This window comes from Carettochelys insculpta, chromosome 1 (genome assembly GCF_033958435.1).
Source record: "Carettochelys insculpta isolate YL-2023 chromosome 1, ASM3395843v1, whole genome shotgun sequence".
NCBI lineage: Eukaryota > Metazoa > Chordata > Testudines > Carettochelyidae > Carettochelys > Carettochelys insculpta.
Window position 1 is genome coordinate 272,178,761 of NC_134137.1, and position 20,966 is coordinate 272,199,726.

Consider the following 20,966-nt stretch of genomic DNA (forward strand, 5'->3'; position numbering starts at 1 on the left):
AGCTCAGCTACTTGGCCAAGCTTCCACCAGGAATAGCAGGGACGGGGAACTGCGTGAGGAGAACACCAGAGAGGAGCAACCCCTCAACCAGCATCTCCAACCATTCTTGAACTCCCTGCTGGCCTCTCCCAGTTCTGTCCCCCACAGGCTTGCCGTGATCCTGCCGTGTACTCCACACCCCTCCCTCTTAATGAACCAGCATTTTTAATTTACCAGTGAAGTAATATGGATTACAATGGGTTGACCCCAAGTCTTGTGAAGAAAACTACCAAGAATCAGCTCCTTTAGGGCAGACTGGTCCTCTTTGTATTCAAGTTCATATTTATCAGTGGAGATATTACTCTGTGCTCCATGATTTGCTATATCAAGTTAAATTCTGAGTACAATGTACTGCAAAGTGTTGGTTTGAATCTACAAAACATTAAGGCCCCAATATTAAAAAGCAATAATGTAAATTTTTCAAACGTAACCAAATGACTTAGCAGAATGAAGGTTTATCTAAATTACAGTAGACCCTCGATTTATGCAAGGGTTACGGTCCCACGCACCCTCACGTAACCCAAATTTCACGTAACTGGGGGGGGGGCATTTTTTCCCCTGTGGCAGAATGCATGTTCTGCAGCCAGGGAAGCACCAGGAACACCTGGAGCTCCTTTTCAAACTATAAGGCCTGATGTTGGGGATGGGGGGGCAGTTGGGGAGGGTTAAGCCTGGTGGTGGGTTGGAGCCGTGGGAGGGGGGTTAATACTGGGGTGGGAGGTTGAACTGGAGCCATGCACGGAGGGTTTGAACCAGGGCCGGGAGCACCCGTAGCTGCCACTTTTCTGAGGCTCCAGGATGAAAGTGCCTGCAGCTGCCACTTCCCAGGACTCTGGGCCGAGAGCGCCCGGGACTCCGGGCTGAGAGCAGCCGGGGCTGCCACTTCCACGGGGCCTCACTGCAACCAGGAGGAGCTGCCCCCCTCCCCCCCGATGGGGAGTGAGCCAGAACCGTGCACGGGTGGTGAGCAGAGTGGGGTGTGGGGGCCAGCGGACTGAACTAGGGCTGTAAAGGTTGGAGCCAGGGCTGCGGAGGTTGAAGCCAAGGCCGCGGAGGTGGTGAGGAAGGGGCTGGAGCCCAAGCCCTTTGTGCCGCACCAGGGGCTGGAGCCCGAGCCCCATATGGGCCTGCAGTGTGCCACGGGCTGGGAGCCTCCTGTATGGGTTCCGACTGAGCGGGGACCACAGGAGGGGGCTGATCCTGGAGGGAGACAGGGGAATAAGGGGGTTTTAGCCTGAGCCTGCTGAGCTCAGATTAAAGCTTTCTCTCTACCTTTTAGTCCTCCTGGCTGCCCACAGTGGCAGGTAGCTACATGAGCTAAAAGCCTTCCCCCCTACCTTCCCAAGGTGGTGCGTAGTGCCGCTCTGGAAAGGCAGAGGGACGGGGCTCTTACCCTGCCTAGCTGTCTACAGCTGTGGGAAGATAGTCAGGCTGACAGACACGTCTTCAGGTTGTGTGAAACTCGCGTTAAAGCGAGTTTCATGCAACCTGAAAGCACATAAAGCGAGTGTTTGCTGTACAAAGTTTTTGCCAGAACAGTTACATCAGTCAAGGGGTGAACAGGTGTGACCGTTGTCCCGCATAGCTGTGCCAGAAAAAGCCTCTTGTATAGTCCACATTACACTGGCAAAATACAATTTTACTGGTATACAGACTGAACCTCTCTAAACCATAGATGTTCCTATGCTAGAAAGACCCAGAGGCTGGTAGTCTGGTGGCAATGAGTCTGATAGGCCCAGGTAGTGGCAGCAGGGGCTGAGCGTGGCCAGTGTTAGCAGGGATAATCCAGCAGGACGGAGCCAGGGTGAGGGCCCAAAATTGACCTTCCCTGATTCAGTAAAATCCCTGGTTCAGGACACCGATGCCACACCAGGGAGGTTCAACCTGTATCACATTCAACTCAGGGGGTATGGAATAAACTATACTGGCAGAAGATGAGTTCCCAGTAGGAGCAATTTACCATTATAGTATACCAGTATATCTAACCCCCAGAAGCACTCCTAGAGTAGACATGGCACAAGTTCCATTTTTAAAAGTGGTAGAGGACCCAGAAGCCTAAACAACATTAAGAGTCAATCAGTTACTAAAAGGCATCACAATTATGTGGAAAACAGATCAAGACCAGAAACAAAGAGTTGATCTCTTCACTGAATAGGAGACAGATGAAGACTTGCTTAGATAAACAAGGATAGTATAGTACATACTGCCCCTTGGGTTCAATATGCTGAACTACATGTCAAGTTTTGAAAAAGGACAACCTTAGTAATCCCACATGTATGAAAATCTGCATCATTTACATTTATGAAGAATGTTTCTTGACCTTAATAATTAGAGGTGTGGCTTATAATAGGTTTATATTAAACAGAATACTGAAATCTGCATATATGCTACATTTTGGGAATTCTTAAAATTGTGCAGGGAAAACACCATGTTCAGTAGACACAAGGTCAGGAAATGAGACAAAATGTACATCTTTTTAGATAAATATACTTTTACCAGATTAGGATCATAATAAGCTTCCTGAGTTGGAGGAATTACATCAATCTGAGTGATGTTGGCAGGAAGTGCTTTAGAGCAATTTATCAGCATTTGCTCCAGACCTGTCAAATCCTATCAGAAGAAAAAAAGAAACAAAACCATAACTTTTTTTAATCACTATCTGAGTTCTACAATTATACTGTATTTCTTCTGTATTCAGGATGTTTAAAAGTACCTTAAAAATAATAGCTACAAAACACACTCATCTATTTCTGCACAAAATCAAGTACCTCCCAAGTAGGTTGTTATTCAGCAAGGTATTAAGTATGTATAGTACCATTAAAGTCAACAGATGCAAAATCGGGAGCACATAGGCACAACCAAGCAAAGGAAATGCCCTATCAATTTAAACCTCAATAAAATTGCACTACTGATAATTTAATGTAAATTTCAAATTTGAAATGATATATTTATTTAATAATGTAAAGGAAAGGAGCAGGGAAGAATGGCACTAGCCTAGAACGCACAAGACCTCGTCTTAGCTATGTCACTGACTTCCTTCATGATCGCTGGGGCAAGTCACTTAACTAGTCTGTGCCTCAGTTCCCAATTTGTAAAGTGGAGATAACATAAACTGTCTCATTGTCTCTGTCTTTAGAACAAAAACCCCTCAGAGACTGCCTTTTTAGTTTGTACGTTGGCCAGCACAATGAAGCACTAGGCTTTTGATTGCTATGATACTATAAATATTTATTTATTACATGACTTCTTTGCTCTCACCACTTCACTTAGCTTGTCTATTTAAGTGTAAGCTCTTCCAGGCAGGGACTCACTCTTACTATGCATACACACTGAGCCTTGGACAATGGGGCCAGTCCTGGTGGTTCTGACCTTTATGCAGTACCATAATATAAACGAATAATAAATTATTTAACATTTTATTTTACAAAATCTTCATTTCTTGAACTCAAAAAAAACAGATTGCTTTTCTATTACAGCTAAAACATCAGCAGTAGTTTGCCTGAATGTTATAAAAAAAAAGTAGTATGAATTAAACTTCCATTGTATGTTTAAGATTTAAGAAATGCCTTCTATTACAGTGTTTGCTTTCTCTTGTGATAATGATCATATTGAATGTTACAGTTAAAGTAACAAAAAATGGTTTCTGAAGAAAACGTACCTGCAAACTTAAGGGCAGTTCGTGTATTCTTGTAGCTAATGTGCGAATCTCTCGGTCAGACAAAATGCCTGACTGATCTGTATCAACTTCATCAAAAACCTGGGAAATATTAAGTGGCTGAACCGCACTCATGAGATAATAGAAATATGAAAATGCAAACTGCATATCTTCCGAGTGTCTCACTTTGTGAAATGAGGTCTTGTCAAACTCCTCAGGAAACCTGTCCAGACACAATACAAATTAATTAATTTATTACTTTGGCACCTTAAAGTGAAACATACCTTACAGAAAAAAGTACCTCATCTGCAGTTCAAAAAGTTCTCCAAAAGACTGTTGTTCTAATGATGAAAAAATTCTCTCTAGCCTCTGCCCCTCAAAATACAAGTTTAATGAGCAGTCTGTCATCAACACATAGCAAGAGCATAGAATTACAACAGCTCTGGAGTTTTACCGTATTTCAAACAGTGGCATACTCACATATCTTGTAGTTCTTGCATAACAATGCGGTCGATCATGTGAGGCATATGAGCAGGGACTTTCCGAGATGTAAATCCAAATTTGGTGTTTAGAAGTTTATTTACATATCGGAGGGAATCAGCAAATGTATCTTTCAGCTGCCTGCCAATTAGTTTACCATCAGTAAAGTATGAGATCTGCTTAACTAATGCCTCTTCTTCCTAACAAAATGATAGGCATACATCATGGTTACATTACTAGAGATCCTTACATACATGCAAGCTCATAATTCGAATCAAGTACTAAGCTCTTTTCAATGTTTGTAAAACTGTAAGAAATGTTAAATATTATTGCTCAGATAGTTTTCTTAATAATTGTAATTTTATGCCTGAAACCTCACTTTTCTTAAAACTCTCAAGCACCAACAGGAAATGACATATGGAACCTCATTTATTTGTTACATTTTAAAAGGAAAATTAACTGTAGAAAGCTACTATTTGTTGTAATCTTGCATTCTCTTTCATTGCTATGCAGGCACAATTAACAAAACTGGCCTTCTGGAGCATGAACATTCCTCCTACATAGAATCCAATCAAAGATTAAGTTTAAAGAGTTAAAATATCTTACATTTTAAACGGAGCACCTCTACCACCTGAAAGCCATTAGGAGCCACCTCAGCCATATGACTCTGTGTGTTCCACCTTCCTCCATTCCAGAGACTCCCAAAACAAAAAATTTTGGCTGGACATCTGGCAGAGTGTTTCCTCCCAATCTGTTGCTATAAGCTTTTGTTGGCATAATACAATAGTAACTTATAGAACTAATTTAAATATTTCCTTGCTGAATTGTCCCAGTGCATAACAACCAAAACACAAAACTGACTAAATCCAACTAGAGAGAAAAAGTGAACTTCAACTGTTCTTTCATCACCAATGGAGACCGGCAGAAAGTAAACAAACAGTGAACATAATTAAAAGTTTAAAAAAAAACCCAAAACACCAGATTTTAAAAAATCTTGGTTTTCATAATTCCAGAGTTGTCACATAGGCAAAAAATGTTTCCCTATGATTTTCCCCTTAACAGTGTTCCACTAAGTCAAACATAAAGCAAAGATGACAAATTTTCTGAAGTGATATATTCTGTGTTATGCAGTTAGGATACTCACATCAAGAAGATCTTGGAAATACTTATTTTTTTCCCATGGCAAAAAGCCTTGATCACTTCCAGTGTAATATTGCAGTCTCCTTCCTGGCAACACTTTGCCATCTGCTGTATCTCTGTTGGCATGCTGGTTGTTCATTTCTATTCCCCCTTTACTCTCTTTCACAGCCCCCACATCTCCAATGTCTTTAGACTTAAGGTTTTGTTTTGGTATGAGAGCACTCAGTATTCTCTCTCTAGATCCATTTTTATTTCCCATGTTCTGGATTACAGGCACAGATTCTGAAACTGATTTTAGTAGGAACTGACCGTTTATGTTCATTGCCACAACAGAACTCTTTACAGCTACTGACTTTGAAGAAATTGCTTCATGTTTTTTTGTTGCAGCCTCTGTTTTGCCACCAATTAAACCTTTATAAGGGTTGTGCCAACTGGTAAGGTTCTTTTGTTCCGTGACATCATCATAGGCATCTTTCCTTTCAATGCCTGGCATTTTCTTAGTTTTTGTTCCCATAGGTAACATTTGGAAAGATCTTAGCAGAGCAGCCTTTGATAGATTATAACCCTTAAGAGTGATATCACCATTTTCTAGCTTTAAATCCAGGTTCCACAGAGCCAACTGAACATCCTCAGGAAGGAAAGACACATTTATTGGTGGCAAAACTATATCTTCAAGAAAACTCTCCTTTGTGTTATTTGGACGTTTTCTGACTCTTGGAAAACGTTTTTCTTCAGGAATATCCTCAAATATAACTTCATCTTCTGATACTAATGGTGTAGTTTTAATGGAAGTGTCCAATTTCTGGATGGAAGTTGTGTTCAATGCTGGTTCCTCTCTAGTATCAACCTCAACAGCTATCTGCATTTTAAATTCTTCATCATTTTTATTTTGAAATGTAAGATTAAAATAGATGACTGTTGCATTCATTCCACTATGCATCACCAGATGAATAGTTTTCCACTTGTTGGCAACAGAAGCATGACGTATAATTGGATTATCACTATAGGCACCCTCAATTCCCTTCTTGGCTATTTCAGCAAAGCTGAAATAGGGCAGGTATTCACCTTTTGGAATAATGTAATGGGTTTGATTCTGCTGGAGAGTCACCTTGTACAACTCGTCAAAGTGATCTGGAAAAACAAAAACAAAAAATAACTTATCTGTCACTTTTCTTCAATCCCTCGTTTTAAGCAATAAGATAATCAGCAGAGAGCGAGCTCAAAAATAATTACAGTAACTGCCAGTATTTCCAGTCATGTATCCTAACAATGGATCACCATAACATATTTCAATTTCACACATTACCAGTTTTCCTCATTTATTTCAAACTACAGATGATAACTAATATCCCCAAATTATGATTTCACCACCGTCTAATGAATAGTTTCACATTTGTCTGGATAAACTATACTGCTTTAGTGTATCTTGGCTTTAGCATATCAAAGCCAAAATGAACTTCTTCCTTTCTCCCACAACATCTGCATCACTGCAGACAAGTCTGTTATCCTCCTACTGTGCTATGCTGATGTCTTACTGTACTCCTCTCACTGTCTCCATGATCTACATTCAAGCTCTCATCAACTTCTGATGCTTCTGTCCTTTTTGCTCTGTCCCTACAACAAAAACCTTTTAGGCCTCCCTTTGTCTCAGCTCAGCCCCTCACCACTTACCTAAAAAGCTGATGGTCACATCTTCCACTTAACTACTATATGGCTATGATCTGAAGAAGTGGGTCTGTCCCACAAAAGCTCATCACCTAATAAATTATTTTGTTAGTCTTTAAAGTGCTGCTAGACTGCTTTTTTGTTTTGATACTATAACCATGTCACTCCGCTCTTTGAACTGGACCATTAGTTTCATCTGGTCTTTAATATCAAATTCTAATTTCTTGAATGAATGCTTAAGACTTTACATACCTTCACACTACCAACATCTCTATGCTCTTATTTCTTTGTACTGTTGTGTACTGCCTGAACTCCTCCCAAGCTCTTTTTGTATCTCACTCCCATTCTCACCTTCGTATTCTTTTCCATGCGATCCCTTATACTGGTAACTCACTCCTTCTAATGTCCCTGACATTTTTTCTGTTTTCAAATGATTCCTTAAAATATACTGGCAAGCCTTTCTATACTAGGTCAGAATTAAGTATCTATAAAAGCCTCACTGAGATTAGGTGTTCATATCTGGATACATGATGCTCGTGTGTCTATGCTGAATTTTCTAAATTAAAATGTAAGCTTTTTGAGGCAAAGAACTTTATCCTCTGGGTTCTATACAGCACCAAACTCGGTCTACTCTTAGATAAATTCAGCCCAAAACACTCACTGAAGTTTGGACTGATTCATGAAACAACCACCCACAAACATTTTCCCAAACTGGTAATATATTCAAGAGCTCTTTTCCCTCAGTTCTACAATGTATCTTAACATGGGACCTCACTACAGGTTGAAACCCTCTAATCCCGAATTCCCTTATCCAGCAACATCCATAACCCAGCATGATTTTATTTAGCCAGACTGTTGTTTATAGTAAACAGTCCTAGCTCTCAGTATTCTGTGCTGTTATTTAGCTATAATGTCTTCTAAGAGCCCAGTAAGCAGTGGAAGCGTAAGTAATGTGATATATTGACCTCCTGCGGTCTAGCAAAATTCTCTCATTCAGCTCCGGTCACGTCCCAGGGGTGCTGGATGAGAGAGGTTCAACATATAGCAGAACAGTAATGTACAGATCTGAAGAAGAAAAAAATGTCAAATATGTACTTTACATACCTTGCCCACAGTCACCAGCATCAAATCCACAAGAGAGGACATTGCATGCTTGGTCACAGAATTTATCTGCCAGCCAGGAATTGGCACAGCCCTGATTACAGTAAGAGACTCCATTGATTCCAGCACCAAACTGCCAGGGGGGCCCATTCGCCACTCCTCCACCTCCACCACCACCAGCAACATAGCGACTACCTCCACTGTTCCCTAAAGAAGGGTGGGGATTGAGGGGAAAGATCCATTAAAACCCTTACTTCTGACATGGATTATTCTCTGCTTCTATTGTAAACTTCCTTTGTTAAGGATAGTTTGTTAAAAAAAATTACTCTTACATACTAACAACAAATCTTAACAGTAGGGTGATTGCTAACTCATCGCATATAAGCTACTGTGAAACCTACCCCATGTTAACTTCACCTTGGATAGGAAACACCTGGGCTTAAGAAGACCAATTTCAATATTGGTAATATTACCAATATTTATTTGTCCACATTCCAATTGAAGACAAATTTATGGTGGGCATCTGATTTTTGCTACTCTGTTGCTGGTTGCCTTTGATGAGTTTTCAGGTACTTAGCACAATTAAAATATAGTTCCGTGCTGTAAAATGCCTTGTTTTCAGGATGATCTATATTTTTGTATCATGGATTTTCAGAGATTGTTTCCTCCATTCACAAACAACCATTTTTTATTCTTCTTGTAAGTACCTGTTCTGCACAAACAGCATGGGAAGTGAGATTAAAGCTGAACTCTTTCCTTCTCACACATCACTAGTAACAAGTATGACTCAAACAGTAAATCCTCTTGGGAGAGCCCAAGAGAGTCAAGACAGGACTCAACTCATGACTACACTAGGGACAAGCCCTTTAGAAGCTGTCTGCCACATCCACTGTAGTTTGTAAGGATGTTTTTGCCACTACCTTGCCTTCACTAATGAAGGACTGAAACGGGGTTCTGTCCTTGATGGGAGTTCAGTCCTTAACATCTGCCAGCCCAGATAAGCTGTTAAAATCACGTTTTGCTCACAAAGCCTAAGAGTTAGAAATATGAAATTGCAGGATCATAGGAGAGAATACTTTACTTTACAAAAGGTCCAACACACAGAAACCTTGCCAGCCAGAGTGTTGTGACTTTGCTCTTTAGATGACTGCCTGACCCACCAGCAAGTTTGGGAATTGGCTGCATGGAAAAAAAAATCATCTCTTTTGGCTTGGACAATATAGCGCCAATCAATTCTCTTATGTGTGGAAATACAGGAAGCTGCGTATGCCACACTACTGTGACTGGCTCCATGACAGCTTCACTCATCAGGTGTGCCACTTCACTAGGCCCGGCTGGTTGCAGAATCTCAAGAAGCTGGTGTTGGGAATCTGGACCTCATCCAGTGGCATCTAACAATCATCTGCTAATCTCTACAGTCAGGTACTACTTATAGCTGTCTAAGGAAAATGGAGCAATCACTTAATCCAGAGACAAGAATGAGATCCCTGTGGGTAGATGTTACTAACTATTTCCCCCTGCTATTACTCGTCTAACAAATCTGGCAGATACCATGTGGGAGAGATACAGTAGAACTTTTGGACAGATACTGAACATATGCCCTACATGTTCCACAGGCACCAACAGGCCCAATAGGAGTGGTCAACAACCTGAAAGACCACCACCATATCAGATACCAGCAGTCTCTAAGACAAGTGTGTCTGGCTCCCCTGCATTTGGTGTCAGGACTCAGCCAAATCAGAGACTTGCTCTTGTTCGACTCATAAGAGCATTTATACTGGAAGGTGAACACTCTTGCCTGTGTATTGGAACAAAGAAGGTTCCTGTGTTAACAGGGTAGTTTCATCTTCTAGTGCAGCAACATCTCTCACAAGGACTGGGTCTGAGAGAAGAGAGCTAAGGATAAGGGAAGAAGAGATCCTCTAGCAAGATTTAAGTGTCTATACATGTCAATGTTCAGGGCATTCCTACAGTCAGGAACAGTATTTCCAACATGTCCCAAGATGTTGAGGGCAGAACATTCTCCCAAGGGTGGACAGATACTGCCAAAGAGTCAGGTCCAACTTTCTGAGATTGAGCTGGAGGATGCCAGTCTTCACGTTTAGGTGCTGGAGTTAGCAATGGGACTGATGGATTGTTTTTCTTCTGCTATACTCTCTTGCCTGGGAGTCATAAGCAGGTCTGAACCTTAGAATCTGTGGGCAACTACCCACCCGACCCAGATGGAGTCGAAGGTTCCCTCCTTTAGGAAAAGACACACATGAGGATGTGTCCTTGTATCCTTGAGTGCATTTTACTCTCATGCAAAGCCCTGGATGATGATTTCTTGAGCTTGGCAACTCCAGGCCCTATACTCAAGCTCATATGCACAGAGGCACTGCTTGTCAGTTGAGGCCAATGTGCTGATAACCTCTGCAATAGCTCTGGGTACTGCTAATCCCTGGCCTGAATTAGCAGAAGGTTTTATGGCCTTCTCCATAAATTCACAAGCTTCATAAGATCACAGGGGAAAACAGCAGCAAATTCAGAACATTGCAGAAAGATGTATCTTACCCAAACAGCATTAGTTAGTGATCACTGTTCATCGAGAAAGAGCAAGAGCAAGAAACACAATTTTTAAACGCTGTGACTCTGCATATAGTTCCACATTGAGGGAAAAGATTCCCCTTATGGGAAAAATAAAGCTATTTTAACTATACAAAACTCTAACTTCACTAAATATGAAAACTATTTACGATATCTATTTGCATGCTTATAAGAAAGAAGCTGGAGAAATCTGTGCACACACAGGGTTCCAACTCAGGCCATGTAGTAGTAAGTAGAGAGACATGGATCCGCACTGCCTTTTACAATCTCACTCTGGAGTACACAGAGGACTACTGTGAACGTGTGGGCCAAAAGTCAATGCTTGTTAAGAATCTCCAGACTCAGGAGCCTGGTGCTTACAAAAAGATGAATAAATAGAATAAAATTATATTTTAAAACACTTAAAAGACGTTCGAGAAACCACTGCAACAAGAACACCTAGAATTTTTATAAAATACACAAAGGAAAAGTTCATCTTCATTCAAATGTTGTGTGTACTTATCCATGGCCCAAAACTTAAAAACAAAATTTCCCTTTCAAGAAAATGCACCAAAAGATCTTGTGTGTATTAGTACTCACTTACATAGCAGAGAAAAACAGTTCTTTCCACTGAAAGACTTACAAGTGAAATTCTGTACCCTATGTTTGGTGCGGGAAGTAAAGTTAGATGATCACAGAAGACTTTTCCAGTCTTATATAATTCTGTGAAAAACTTAAAATCACCTTCATAAAACTAAGTATCTGACAGGAAAAGACGTTGAAGGGGAAATATGTTCTCTGATGTGTTCACATCTGAAAAATATTAGCGTTCTACATGGATATCAAGACAGAGAATGCTCTAACTGTACCCTAAGTTTCACCACATCAAAGACATGATTACCTGCTAACTTCACACTGGACAGTAATTGTCCAAAACATGGATATTTGTTGAACACAAATATTCATCAAGACCAGGCTTGAGAAGGTTGTCTAAAACATAGCCAGAGCATGTTCTAGCAAGTCATTAAAACATCAAAACAAATCTGACACAGAAGTATGAATAATTGTCTTAGTAAAGGAATGAATGACAGAGTACGTAAAATTGAACAATCTAATAATATATCACACAGTACACTTAGTATTAACTACTCCGACAAACTATTCATACCTGAAATCAAAGCTCCTTCTAATTTTTCCAATCCATATGTGGAATAAATTTTGTTATATGCACTGAAGCATGTGCACATATGCACCATCAATAGAAACATATGCTGCTAGCTGTGGGTGCTCTGCTAATCAGCTGAGCTGCATTTCAATCACTTTTTGGTGGCTGCCTAAGTGCAAAGATTACTAGGAACACTGCCTGAAATCCAATTTTAATTTCAAACAAAACTATTTTACTGATTCCATGACATTGGAGGGAATACACAGGTATTAAAAGTATGTAAAATGCCATTATTCATCCTTAACCTTCCCTTAAAATGTGACTCTGGTCAGAAGAATGATTTTGAATCTGATACCTTGCTACTACAATACCTCTTTTCCCTATATATTTTCTGAGTGATGTGTGCTTTGTTCAAGTGGAAAACCAACATTTTTACTACCATCACACAAAGAGGCAGTACCCATTAAGGCTCAAAAAACTTCCATCTCATCTAGTTAGATCTGACACACACAGCAACATTTCGTTGTGTACATCTTAATTTGCAGCATCAATTATTTCCCATATAATGAAGTTTATCTTTGTATCTGTAAGCGAGACCAATTTATTTCTATTAAAAAGGAACTGATCATATATACAAGACTATCCATGAGTTACATAATTTTTGTGAGGAAAATAGGTCAATTAATTAGTTTTTCCATTTAATTCTAAATTATCTTACCAGTGCAATCCCTTCCATCCCAATCGCATGCTGAATTATTACAGGCCTTATCACAGTAGCCATCTTTTATCCATGAGCCAGGACAACCTTCAGCACAGTTTGGCACAGGCCATGTCAAGTATACCTACAGGAGTCATGTTACAAATTGGTTTTTCAGTCAAATAAGCAGATTTAACAGGTAGCTATGCATAGTGCTTTACATGCTCAAATACATTTACTAACAATAGTTAATTCTTAACTCCTATGAGGTTGGTAACTATTATCCCCTTTTACAGGTCTGGGAAACTAAGTTTCAGGTGGCCAGACAGTCAACTGATTAAAGCGCCGAGAGCAGCACACAGGGCTTCCCGACTCTCAGCCCTGGACTCATTCCCACGAAAAATATTTTTATGAAGAGTTAAACAGTGTTTAGACAATTAACAAAAGTAGCCTAAAATAACTGATTCAGGTCATGTCAGCTGACCCAAAAGCTTCCTGGTGCTGACTATCAGTCACACATGTGACAAACAGATAAAGAACTAAGATACCAGTCATTAAGCATTTTACAATCTATGAGCTAAATGTTTCCAAGAATGTCTGACGTGACACAGTGTAGAACAAAATATATTTAGCTTACAGAGTATTAAAAATTTAGCACTTTTCTATTCAAACCTTCCCCCATGCCTTCATCCCCACTCAAACCAAGCTGAAACAACTACTGATGAGATTTCATGAAAGAAAACTTCATTTGACTCCAGGGCTATGTCTACACTAGCCAAAAACTTCAAAATGGCCATGCAAATGGCCATTTCGAAGTTTACTAATGAAGTGCTGAAATATGCATTCAGCGCTTCATTAGCATGAGGGCGGCTGCAGCACTTCGAAATTGACACGGCTCACCGCCGCATGGATCGTCCAGACGGGGCTCCTTTTCAAAAGGACCCCGCCTACTTCGAAGTCCCCTTATCCCTATGAGCAGATGGGAATAAGGGGACTTCGAAGTAGGTGGGGTCCTTCTGAAAAGGAGCCCGGTCTGGACGAGCTGCACAGCGGCGAACCGCGTCAATTTCGAAGTGCTGCGACCACCTGCATGCTAATGAAGTGCTGAATATGTATTTCAGCGCTTCATTAGTAAACTTCAAAATGACCATTTGCATGGCCATTTCGAAGTTTCTGGCTAGCATAGACGCAGCCCAGGTGATCAGGAAACCTGAAAAAAACAGTAATAAAATGAAGAACTGTATGACAGCGCTTGTTGGAGACCTCAGCTGACTATATGACTGTTTACCCATCTTAAAGGCTACTGAAGCAGTTGTTTCTGCTAGTCAACAGCTGGTTTTTAATCACCCATTGTAATTCCCATTGTTCCTTGATACCACGTTACTAATCACAAAATATGCCAGAGTTCATGATTTTATGTCAGTGTAAGGCCCATCCACATTAGACTTTGAGAAGCCACCCCTACTGATGCAGCACTACACCGACATGATGGTGTGAACACTAACAAAAGCATGATTTAAATAGCTATCCATGTTTTTTAACCACAATCGCATAAAGACCTGCTCTGCCAAGGATAAAATAATACAAGGCAAATGAGATTTTTTACTCTTTACAGAAATACTTCTCATAATGCTACCAGCTGCATCAATGATACTGGAAGGGCCTGACCATATGGACACTTAGGCTACACTGGCCCCTCCCTTTCGAAAGGGGCATACAAACACGGCGGACTGAAAACGTAAATGAGGTGCTCATTTGAATAACTAGCAACTCATTTGCAAAATGGTGGCCACTCACCATTGCAGAAAAGCTTTTGAAATGCAAAACAGCCGTGTAGACAGAGTTCCCTTCGAAAGGAAGTCCCGTTTTCGAAAGCACCCTCTTCCTGAAAAAAATTACAAAGAAGGATGTGTTCAAAGGCAAGGCTTCCTTTCCAAGGAATCCCATCTACACGGCTGTTTTGCATTTGGAAAGCAGCTCTTCCCGAACAGTGAGTGTCTGCCATTATGTAAATGAGACAGTGAATATGCAAATTAGTGCCTCATTTGAATTTTGATCCACCGTATTTGCATGCCCCTTTCGAAAGGGAAGGGCGAATGTAGACATAGCCTTAGTGTACAACAAGCTACGGTGTGAACATGCAGTTCACTGGCCTACCATACATACCTTGACCACACACTGGAAGTTCCATAGTGCACTCTGATCTACTGCTGTTTCAAGCAGTAGGTCAAAGTACACTATGGAACTTTCAATGCATGGCAGCAGTAGCCACACAGCCGATCAGTATACAGCAGGCTAGTGAGCTGTATAATCACCCTCTGGCTTGCCATGCACGATGCCTCCATGAGGATGAGTGCTAGCAGTATCATAGTCTTAATGGCTAGAGCGCTGGGCTGGAAGTTGTAAGACCTGAATTTTAACAGTGTTTTGCCCTAAATTACTGTGTGACTGAGGGCAAGTCATTTCATCTTTCTCTGAAGTGTTTCCTGCCCATCCCTTGTCTTAGACTGCAAAGTCCTCAGTGCAGGGCTGTCTCTTGTACGTTTTTGTACTCGCATAATGGGACTCCCAGTCAAAGTTGGAGCCTCCAGATCATATTATTATAATATTAATAAAGAATAATACATGTAAACTAAAATGCTCCCATTAAAAGACATTACTATGGATGAAACCATTTTAGCTACTATTATGTTTAAACATTGTTGCTAATGCATTTTTAGGCTATAAACCACTACAAATTCATGAGCCGTGGTATATGAATTGGTTAGTAACTCGACACAAAGGCACCAACAGCACTATGTGTTTAAAGAGGAACTAGTTACCAGTACACCTAAACAGAGATTCAGGAGTTCTGTCTCAGGGTTATCAGGGGACATCTAAATCTACTGTATCGTATATCAAATGTTTCCCAGGAAACATAAGGAATAAGCAAGCAAAAAATGTTAACTCCTACCCCCTTTCAATGTTTATTTTTGTGAAAAAGAGCAAAGCAACATAGAAGCAATTATCTCTTACTGTCATACTTGAGGTACAGACAGTGGGCCTTCATTCAGTGCAATGACTACTTCCAAACAATCCTCGGCAAGTTTTAGTCTTTAATAATTTATTTAGATGCCATCAGCTTTCTTAAAAAGCTTCTTTAAAAAAAAAGCTGGGATCTATTATTTCCATGAGAGAGGTGGGTGTCTTTACAATCTCTCATGTTATTCCAAAGAAATAAAATAGGTTGCAGCTCTTTGGACAGGCAGGAGCAATGAAATGAATTAAATTCAGGGTACCTTCTAAGAATCCGTATGAGAAGTACCTTCAGTAATGGAAAAGGAGCTGCTCTGCAGTATTTTATTACTGTACAGTAGAACCTCAGTTACAGACACCTTGGGAATGGAGGCTGACTGTAAACCTGAAATGGTATGCCACCCTGAATGAGGCGTTATAGACTTCGGCTACAGGAGAGCTGAAGCTGGAGTTATGGGAGGGAGGTGGAATCAGGGCCCCACGCATGGGGAGTGCCAGGGAAAAGTCTCCTGACAGGCAGCTGAGATCTTCTGTCCCCAGCATGAACCAGGGCTCAGGGCTTTAGACCTGAAGGGAGTGACAAGGATCAGGGCTTCAGCCCTAAGGCAATGCTCCCAGTATTGGCAGGGGGAGGACAGGGCTTTAGTCATCAGAGGTAGCACTGGGACTGAAACCAAAGCTCCCTTCCTAACTAAAGCCCTGAGTCCCGGCACTTCCTCTGGTCCAAATCTGTGAGCCCCTGTACTCTCAAATGTCAGAGCACCCCTCTCCACCCTAGAGACTTGACCCTCAGCTCCACTGCCCAGGACAGCAGCCCCAACCCACCCCCCATGGCTGAAGCCTTGAGGAAGCACATTATTTGTTTTTTGGACTTCCTGTTTCCTATCTTTGAGTTTCTGCTGTATGTTGATCTGGTTCTTCCAACATGTAATGTAAGAATACATTGGTTTAGTTTAACAGATAACTGAAAAACAGACAAGTACACAAAAAAGAAAAATATGGCTCCAGAGAAGCCAACTTTTGGCAAACACTGATGTAGATGACAATTATCAGCAAAGTTAATAATACTGAGTACCAGAATTAGTAGCTCTGATGATAAATTGCCAAACACAGATGTTCTTAGGGAACAGCAGGACTTTTAAAAAAGAATTTTCTTAGAGGGCAGGTGCGGGGAGCTGTTTGGCAGAAATATATTGTGATACAAGCATCTGTTGGAGACTTCTAAGAAGTTAGGCCTGCCTGGGTTACCAGCAGGGGATGACAAATACTAGATGCTTTAATCCGTCTTTTGTAAATGCTTTGTTCCTATTGTTAAACCAATACTTATGAGCCTTGTGGATATGGGAGAAGCGGTAAATGTGGTATACTCAGACTTTAGTAAACCTTCTGATATGGTCTCACATGATATTCTTATCAAAAAACTAGGCAAATACAATTTAGATGAGGCTACTATAAGGTGGGTGCATAACTGGCTGTATAACCATATTCAGAGAGTAGTTCTTAATGGTTCTCAATCCTGCTGGAAAAGTATAACAAGTGGGGTTCCGCAGGGGTCTGTTTTAGGACAGGTTCTGTTCAATATCTTCATCAACGATTTAGATATTGGCATAGAAAAGAGAATTTACTCACCGTAGTAACGATGGTTCTTCGAGACGTGTCCCTGTGGGTGCTCCACAATAGGTGTCGGGCTCGCCCAGCGCCGCAGATCGGAAATCTTCCAGCAGTTTCTCCTAGATCGCACATGCGCCAGTGCGCGCCACTCCCTTGCGCGTCCCTGGCCACGTGCGCGATCTGGTCCCCGCCACTTCCTTGACCAACCGCCTCGGATGCTCCTGAAAGACACTAGACAGAGATCCGAAGCGGGGAGGATGGGCGGGTGGTGGAGCACCCACGGGGACACATCTCGAAGAACCATCGTTACTACAGTGAGTAACTTCTCTTTCTTCACCGAGTATCCCCGTGGGTGCTCCACAATAGGTGACTACCCAGCAGTAACCCAAGAAAGGAGGTGGGTAATCGGTTTATGTGCAGCTTGCCCCCGAAAGGACTGCTGTCGAGAGGCAGGTATCCTCTTGGAATACCTGATGTAGGGCATAATGCTTGGCGAAGGTGTCATAGGATGACCAGGTCGCCGCTCTACAGATGTCCTTCAACGCGATGCCCTTAAAGAAGGCTGTTGACGTCGCCACTGCCCTGGTGGAGTGAGCCCTGGGCGGGGTCAGTAAAGGAGTCTTTCGAAGCTCGTAGCACATTTTTATACAGGACACAATGTGCTTTGAGATTCTCTGTGAAGAGAGACCTTCTCCTTTTGACCTGGGAGCAAGACAGACTAGAAGCCTGTCCGTTTCCTGGAAGGACTTAGTTCTGTCTATGTAGAAGGCCAACGCCCTCCTCACATCCAGGAGATGCAGGCTTGCTTGAGTTGTGAGGCTTCGGGTAAAACGAGGGTAAAACTATTGGTTCGTCAAGATGGAACTCTGAAGAAACTTTTGGAACAAAGGCTGGGTGCAGCCGAAAGGTTACCACCTCCTTTGAGAATACTGTGCAGGGCAGCATTGCCATAACTGCTGCGAGCTCACTCACCCTGCGAGCTGACGTAATTGCAAGGAGGAAGGTTGTTTTTATCGTAAGGAGACGTAGGGGAACCATGGCTAATGGTTCAAAAGGTGGACCCGTGAGTGTGCTGAGCACCAAGTCCAGGTTCCACGATGGCGGAAGCGGTTTCCGAGGGGAGTACAGGTTTACCAACCCCTTCAAGAACCTGGTAACGATAGGATGGGCAAATACCGTGGGCCCCTCCTCTGTATGCCGAAAGGCTGATATAGCGGCAAGGTGGACTTTTAGTGAGGATAAGGAAAGTCCGCCCCTCTTGAGGTCCAATAAGTATTCAAGTATTATTGGTATAGGAACGTCAAGGGGAGCTAACTGCTTGGCGGAACACCAGGCTGTGAATCGAGTCCATTTCTGCTTATAAGTCTTCCTGGTGGCGGTCCTTCGGCTACTTTCCAGGACTTGTTGTACTCCCTCCGTGCATGTACTTTCTAAGGAGCTGAGCCATGGATTAGCCATGCTTGTAGGTGGAGACTCTGAGGGTTCGGGCGCACTATGGACCCCTGGGCCTGCGTGAGTAGGTCCGGCGCCACCGGTAGAGGGAGCGGTGGGCGGTCTGACATGCACAGAAGCAAGGGAAACCACTGCTGCCGATCCCACGTTGGGACTACTAGTATCATGCGAGCTCTCTCCCTTCTGGCTTTCTGCAAGACCTTGTGGATAAGCGCTGCGGGGGGAAAGCGTAAAGTAGGGGGCCCTTCCATGGAATCATGAATGCGTCCCCCAGGGACCCCCGCCCCACTCCTGCTCTGGAGCAGTACTAAGGACACTTCTTGTTGTGCTGGGTGGCAAACAGATCGATCTGGGGAAACCCCCATGTATGAAAGATCGGTCGTAGCAGATCGGAGCGGATCTGCCATTCGTGCATGAGTGCGAAGCGCCTGCTCAGCTGATCTGCTTTCACATTGTGAGCGCCCGGCAAGTACGAGGCTTTCAACGTTATGTTGTTGGCGATGCACCAGTTCCACAGTCAGACCGCTTCCGCACATAGGGCACGGGATCGGGCTCCTCCTTGTCGATTTATGTAAAACATAGTGGAGGTATTGTCTGTATTGATCCCGACTACTTTGCCACATATGTGGTCTCGGAAATGCTTGCAGGCGTTGAACACTGCTCTGAGCTCCAGTATGTTTATGTGCAGTGACTGTTCCGCAGGGGACCATAGCCCTTGCGTCACCTTGTCGCCAATGTGCGCTCCCCATCCTATGTGGGAGGCATCGGTAGTCAGAAAAATAGAAATTTGTGGTTGGTGAAAGGGCACCCCTGCTAGCAAGTTCTTGGGGTTTACCCACCATGCCAGGGATCTGCGCACCTCTGTCGTGGGCGACACCACCCTGTGAACAGTGTGGGATGCCGGTTTGTAGATGCTCGCCAGCTAATGCTGCATGCTTCGCATGTGCAATCTGGCATTCTGTACCACAAATGTTGCTGCCGCCATATGGCCCAGCAGCTGTAAGCACGTTAAGACCGGCACCATGGGGCTGTATGTAATGACTTGCACCAGCGAACTGATGGCGCAAAAGCGGGCGTCGAGTAGGTACACCCTTGCTGTGATAGAGTTTATGCGCGCCCCTATGAACTCTATGTCCTGTGTGGGGTCGGTCTTTGACTTTGCGAGGTTGATGACTAGGCCCAGTGAAGAAAACGTGTCCGCTGTGACGCGTATCATGCATAGGACCTCTGCCTTCGAGGCCCCTTTCAATAGGCAGTCATCCAGGTATGGAAATATGAATACCCCGTCTGTGCAAGTAGGCTCACACCACTGCCAAGGTTTTGGTAAAGACTCTGGGGGCCGAGGAGAGGCCGAACGGAAGAACCCTGTACTGGAAGCGTTCCTTGCCAACCATGAAGCAGAGGAAGCGCCTGTGTGCTGGGTGGATCATTATATGAAAGTAAGCATCTTGTAAGTCGAGGGCTGCAAACCAATCTCCATCGTCCAGTGCCATGAGTATGGAGGCAACTGTAATCATCCGAAAACGTTGCTTGTGCAAGTAGCGGTTGAGGCCCCGAAGATCTAAGATGGGCCTCCAGACTCCTGTTTTCTTCTCTGTGAGGAAGTAGTGTGAATAAAACCCTTTCCCCTGGAATTGTTCCGGCACTCTTTCCACTGCCCCTATGAACATAAGGTGGTCCACCTCCTGTTTGAGCCTCGCCTCGTGCGTAGCGTCCCGGAGGTGGGGCCTGGAGGGAGGCTTCGTCGGTGGGAGCAACTGGAAGGGGATCGCGTAACCCGTGGCTATGATCTCCAGCACCCATTTGTCTGTCGTGATCTTTTGCCATTGGGAGTGGAACGGTCTGAGGCAATGATGGAACATGAGATGAGAGTGGCATTGAGCGATGGTAGTGATAGTGCAGCCCTTGACATGCCTGTCAAGCTTGTTGCCTTTGGGCCTGTCCCGAGGGTGTACGACTTTGTTGGGAACGTAGCCTGGGAGTTCTGTACTGTTGCTGCTGTTGATGTCGCCCTTGGTCGTAGCCCCGCTGATACTGCGCACGCTGTGGTTGGTACAGGTAGTGTCTTTGATGAGGGTAATATTTTTTCTTCCTATATGGAAGGGTATAAATACCCAGGGTTCTAAGTGTAGCTCTTGAGTCCTTACTGGAGTGGAGGACCGAGTTGGTTGAGTCTGCAAACAACTTTTGCTTGTCAAAGGGAAGATCCACGATCTTCGCCTGTAGATCCCTCGGGATGCCCAATGTCTGGAGCCAGGATTCTCTACGCATGACCACTGCTGTAGCCGTTGAGCGTGCCGCCGTATCTGCCACATCCAGGGCAATCTGGACTCCCGTCCTCGAAGCTGCGTAGACCTCTTGCACAATTGCCTTTAACACTG

The 20,966-nt window shown here is 43.2% G+C and overlaps 1 protein-coding gene across 1 annotated transcript in view; it reads right to left on the bottom strand.

Moving 5' to 3' along the window:
- The window catches only part of GNPTAB (N-acetylglucosamine-1-phosphate transferase subunits alpha and beta), a 93,228-nt gene that overhangs the window by 14,543 nt on the left and 57,719 nt on the right, over positions 1–20,966 (bottom strand). Inside the window, exons 11-16 of the mRNA XM_075007586.1 lie at positions 12,529–12,652; positions 8,084–8,287; positions 5,319–6,445; positions 4,175–4,374; positions 3,698–3,917; positions 2,536–2,649 (exon numbers count right to left, since the gene is read on the bottom strand). Of these exons, the coding sequence (XP_074863687.1) occupies positions 2,536–2,649; positions 3,698–3,917; positions 4,175–4,374; positions 5,319–6,445; positions 8,084–8,287; positions 12,529–12,652 (1,989 nt within the window). The remainder of the gene's footprint in view (positions 1–2,535; positions 2,650–3,697; positions 3,918–4,174; positions 4,375–5,318; positions 6,446–8,083; positions 8,288–12,528; positions 12,653–20,966) is intronic.